Below are 5,605 nucleotides of genomic sequence, written 5' to 3' on the forward strand. Positions count from 1 at the left end.
ATTGGCCATGATCTGATTGACAAGCTAGACTCCACCCCTACACTCTTAATCCTCAAGTTGACAAACGATTTATATCTACCACAAAGGCCTTCCTTCATTCTATTTGTAAGATCTAGTTCCCATTCTATGAGTCCTGTTTCCTTAGACTGTAATGCTTACAATCACAGGTTTCTGCTGTACCTGATTTGGGCAGGTTCTAGGGACTTGGGTGGTGATCATTTTCTAAAGCTGGAGGCATTATGTGGTAGTTTTCGCATCCTAGGGTATATTTATTTGTTGTGCGATGACCAGGTTGAGTTGTCTGTTTTTGCTCTCCTGTTTACATTTCCCAAAGTCGTTTGTTTTTTACTATTCCTTTTGAAGTGACCTCTCGTGAAGTCGATCTCTAATTGATCTGACGCTCGTTACAGTTGGTTTTTGATGTTTGATGTACTTAAGCAGAGTCTGTTGTTTCCCTCTCAGATTCTCTACCTCCCTCCCCTTTCTGCTCCTTAATTTTGTTTCTTTTAAACTCGCTCACTGCCATCGAGTCCATGCCGACTCAGAGCGACCCCCGTAGGACAGACAGGGTAGAGCTGTCCCTGTGGGTTTCCAAGACTGTCCCTGTTGACAGGAGTAGAAAGCTGCATCTTCCGAGGAGCTTCCGGTGACAGCCCAACATGTAACCCCTGTGCCACCAGGGCTGTCTTTCATATTAGAGGTTGGTTTGCTGAAATAGCTAATGAGTGACCGTCTGCTTGTATTTAAGAGGGATGACTAGAAGCTGGCATGAGGAACGTTTGTTAACCGATTGGCTTCCTAGGAGGAAGATGGGACAGGTCCCAGGAGCCTTTATTGGATGCTCAGCTGGTACGGAAAAGCCCCGATGGCAGAGCGGGTTATACGTTGTGCTGCTAATCGCAAGGTCGGCAGTTGGAAACAATTAGTCTCTCTGAGGGAGGAAATGAGACTTTCTACTCCCATAAAGAGTCTTGAAAATCGGTAAACAAGCGGCCATCTAGCTCAGAAGCAACAAAGCCCACATGGAACAACATATCAACCTGTGTGATCACGGGGTGTCAAACGGATCACTGAAGACAAATGGGTGCATAAGCAAATGTGAAGAAAGCTGATGGTGCCCGGCTATCAAAAAGTATAGCGTCTGGGGTCTTAAAGGCTTGAAGGTAATCAAGTGGCCATTGAGCTCAGAAGCAACAAAGCCCACATGGAAGAAGCACACCAGCCTATCCAACCACGAGGTGTCGAAGGGATCAGGTGTAAGGCATCATCAGAACAAAAAATCTTACCATAGTGAATGATGGGGGGAGTGCGGAGTGGAGATCCAAAGCACATTAGTAGGCCACTGGAGATCCCCTTGCAGAGGGGTCTCGGGGAGGAGATGAGCCAGTCAGGGTGCGATGTAACAATGATGAGAAATACAACTTTCCTCTAGTTCCTAAAGGTTTCCTCCCCGCTCCCACTACCATGACTCGAATTCTGTCTTGCAAGACTGGCTAGACCAGAGGAGGTACACTGGTACAGATAGGAACTGAAAATACAGGGAATCCAGGACGGATGAGCCCTACAGGACCAGTGGTGTGAGTGGCAAAACAGGGAGGGTAAAGGGAGAATGGATAGGAAAGAGGGAACCGATTACAGGGAACTGTGTGTGACCGCCTCCCTGGGGGACAGACAACCAAAAAGTGGATGAAGGGAGACGTCGTCGGACAGGGCAAGATATGACAAAATACCCATTTATAAACTATCAAGGGCTCATGTGGGAGGGGGGAGCGGGGAGGGAGGGGAAAAATGAGGACCTAATGTCGGGGGTTTAAATGGAGAGAAAATGTTTTGAGAAACGATGTACAAATGCGCTTTACACAATTGATGTGTGTATGGATTGGGATAACAGTTGTATGAGCCCCTAATAAAATGTTAAAAAAGAAAAATTTTTTTCAACCAAACATGAACAAAAAAAAATTTTTTAAATCCACAGGGGGCCCCTACCCTGCCCTAGAAGGTCACTTTGATTCTGAATGAGTCCCTAGCTTTGAGGGTTGTTTTTTTTTTTTCATTTAATTTTTGAGTCGAGGCCTGCACTTGTAGGTCTTTTGGGTCTCTTCTCTCGGGAAGAAGTCCGTGCATTCTGCCCGGGGAACTGCTTAGCTGCCTTCTGCCCTAGAGCTTTGCAGGAGCAGAACGGTGACTGGATCTAAAGGCAGGGGAGGGTATGCCCCCATTAGTTACCTACCTGCTCATTCTTGATCTTATTCCTTCACCACCACCACCACCCCATACCCTACCCGGCCCCCACCCCGCACACAAATCAAAACCCTCTGCAAGTCTTACTGACTGCCCCTTCAAACAAAGCAGGCGTCTGGGCAGTTTTCTCCAGCTACCATGTTAGCACCTGTATCCAAACCACCGCTAACTTGCTTCTCTCATAACAATAGTGGTTTTGCTTCACTCGGTTTCAGCTCTTGTTCCCTCTGCCCCCCCTTCTCCAGAGCAGCCACGTTTTCTTAGAACATAGACCAGATTCTGTCACTTCCATATTTCTAGAACATAAACTGGATTTTGTTGTTCCCCATATTTAGAAGTCCTCTCCGTCTCCCCTGTGCCCTGCAGAGTCTGCCATGTTTCTTCACCTGGCCCTGGCTCCTCTCACAAACCACAGGTGGAGGTTGTCTCTGTTTGCTGTGTTGTTCTCTCCTCCAAAGAGCCCTGCCAACTCCGTGCTGGGGAGCATCTCAGCACCGCCCTCTCCCCAGCCTCTGCGGTCCTACTGTAAGACAGTTGATTGTGTGGAGCCCTGCTGGCGAGGTGGATTGCACATTGGGCTGCTAATCAAAGTCGGCAGTTCGAAACCACCAGCCACTTCTCGGGAGAAAGATGAGTCTTTCTGTTTCGGGAAACAGTGATAGAGTTGGAAACCCACTGTTCTCCTGTGGGCAGTTCCACCCTTCCTGTGTGAGTCGACATTGACGCGGTGACAGCGAGTTTGTTTGTTTGGTTTTATGAATTGGCAGCATTCTAAGGACTGTGAAAGCAGTAATGAATATCAGAGAAATGGTATCCATCCTATGGAATGTACAGAGGAGACAGAAAATAAACCAGATCAATAAATGAAAATAACCCCAGCCAATGGAGGTCGAGTAAGGCCTTGCATACCAAGTTGAGGTTCTGTGGAGCTGGACGTGGGGACTCATTACAGAGGTCGGTGGGGTGGGACTGTGGCTGCCCTGAGCTTCCTGGCCTGCCTCTTGTCGGTAGGCAGGCTGGTTTGCAGGCAGCAGCTGTGTCTGCTGTCGTCTCTGGACCATCTCTAGCATCACAGGCCCGATGCTCCCCACCCCATCCAACTCTTCCAAGTTCTCTTCACTAGGAGCGGGCAGCCATTCTCAGTCATACCATGTCCTTGGCCTTTACCACGCCAAAGGAAAGGAGCGCCTGGGGGTGGGGCTGGGCTACGGGTTGGGCTGCTCACTGCAAGGGTCCGGAAGCACCAGCCACTCAGAGGGACAAAGATGAGGCTTTCTGCTCTAGTTAAGATTGACAGCCTCAGAAACGCCCAGGGGCAGGTCTCCACTGCCCTGTGGTGCCCTTGTGAGTCAGAATCGACTGGAAGGCGGTGGGTGTGGGTTTCTTCCAAAGGACAGCCACGGCAGTGTCCTCTGAGTGACTCACAAACAAATCCTGTTCCTGCTTCTCGTGGCTGTAGGAGCGAGCACACAGCATGGATGTGATTCAACCGAAAGGGTCAGATAAGGGGTTTTAAAATTTTTTAGACAGGTTCTGCAGTTTTGGTATTCTCCCAACTAATGTATTTCCACAGGATTGATATTTCAGACATGAGTGTTGATCATGGTTTTTCCGGTCTTGATTCAGATGACATGACAATGGAGACTGACATTAAGAGGAATAAGAAGAGCCTTCTAGACCAGCACGGACAGTACCCAGTGTGGATGAACCCGAGGCAGAGAAAAAAGCTGAAGGCAAAGCGAGAAAAGAAGAAGGGGAAAAACAAAGCCAAAGCCGCGAAGGCAGCGAGAGGCTTAGCCTGGTAGACTCAGAAACGTCCCTGGAACGGCAGGGCCAGGAGCTTGATGAAATCCTCTGATGGATTTCAGCTTTGACCCCCAGGCGACGATTTATTTTACCCTGAGTCTCTTCTTCCATTCGAACCTCATAGAAGTGAAGTTCACCTGGAGCACACAGTTTCCTTGTCTAAAGAAAGCTGTGCTGGCGTTTTCATTAGGGGCGGTACTACCCAGGTGTTTTCAGACGTCGGAAGTCTGTCCAGTATGAGCTCGTGCAACTTCATCATCCTCAGTAAGTGCCAAACGTCCTGACAGATTTAAGACCACTCAGACTTTGCCACAGCTATGAAGCAACAGTAATTGTAAAAGATGATGACCTGGGATCTTATGGGCAATGCTTGTTTGGACCTTAAATTTTGTTCAATCTGGAATAAAAACTATTTTGCGTGTGGCTCTTAAAAGTTTGACTTTTATCTTTAATAAACCCGTAGTAGTTTTCCTGTGGCCAACTTTAGTCTTTTTTTTTAACTGGAATGTTAACATGTGTAAGTAAACCCGTGGGCTGCTTTATTTTCGGGGATTTATACATCTCAGATGTACTAGTTTGTTGCTTTTCACTTCATGTATTTTTGTGCCTTAAGGCCTAATGTAACATTTTCCCAAGCATGTTCCTCAGAGTCACTTCCTCCACACAGTTGATGGGAAGAAGAGGTTTGCGGTCATGCCAATTGAAGAATCGCTGTAAGTATTAGCAGTTGATCTCGCAGAGAACAACTGGCTCCTGGATCCTAGTATGCCAAGGACTAGCATCCAAAGCCAAACCAAACTCAACTGCTGCCCAGTTGGTTCCGACTCATAGTGACCCTACAAGGCAGGGAAGAACTGCCCTGGTGGGGTCCCAGGCTACACCTCTATGGGAGTAGAAAGCCTCATCTTTCTCCCTGGGAGCAGCTGGTGGTTTCAAACTGCTGACCCAGCAGTTAGCAGCCCCTGGAGTAACTCACTCCACCACCAGGCCTCCGGGAAAGGGTAGTCTAATGAAATAGTTTCCAATGACATCAGTATGATTAGTTTTCTAATTGCACTAGATTTAATTAATTTTAAAATTAAGCACTCCAAATGTGGCATCGTCCCTAAAGTTTCACCGTAACCCAGTTGTTCACTGAGATAACAGATTGAGTGCTTGCTGTGCGCCAAGCACCTTTCCGGCTCCTGGGGACACGAGACAAGACAGAGTGCCCTTGTCGGTTGAACAATGGTGTGTCTGCTCAGAAGAGGGGGTGAGATTGGACAGAATGAGGTCGTGTAGCAGTTAGCATGGATGGGTGGGGTGTGATAAAGAAAGAGGACATGACCTAGATCTTTTAAGAGATTTATATCTAAATTTGAATGTCAGTAAAATCTCGAAATTGTTTGAATATAATCAACTTTCCCCAATGTACTCAATGGCTAGTTCTTAGAAAAATTATAATTTTGAAATAATTTCCTCAAAAAAGCTAAGAAAGTATGAGTTAACACAAACAAATGCCCTTCATAACCTTTTTTGGCCTTGTAGTACAGTAAAATAGAGTTTGTGAGAAAACCTG

General features: G+C 47.1%; 1 protein-coding gene across 2 annotated transcripts in view; it reads left to right on the forward strand.

The window, feature by feature from the left end:
* Positions 1-4,528, forward strand: part of LLPH (LLP homolog, long-term synaptic facilitation factor) — a 17,984-nt gene extending 13,456 nt beyond the window's left edge. For both annotated transcript variants that reach the window (XM_045290907.1, XM_045290897.1), the window contains exon 3: positions 3,868-4,528. In XM_045290907.1, coding sequence (XP_045146842.1) covers positions 3,868-4,046 — 179 coding nt within the window. In that variant the 3' untranslated portion in view covers positions 4,047-4,528. The remainder of the gene's footprint in view (positions 1-3,867) is intronic.
* The last annotated feature ends 1,077 nt before the right edge of the window (positions 4,529-5,605 follow it).

The sequence above is a fragment of the Echinops telfairi genome, unplaced genomic scaffold (assembly GCF_000313985.2).
Source record: "Echinops telfairi isolate 266 unplaced genomic scaffold, ASM31398v2 ScPeMD7_2;HRSCAF=8, whole genome shotgun sequence".
Classification (NCBI taxonomy): domain Eukaryota; kingdom Metazoa; phylum Chordata; class Mammalia; order Afrosoricida; family Tenrecidae; genus Echinops; species Echinops telfairi.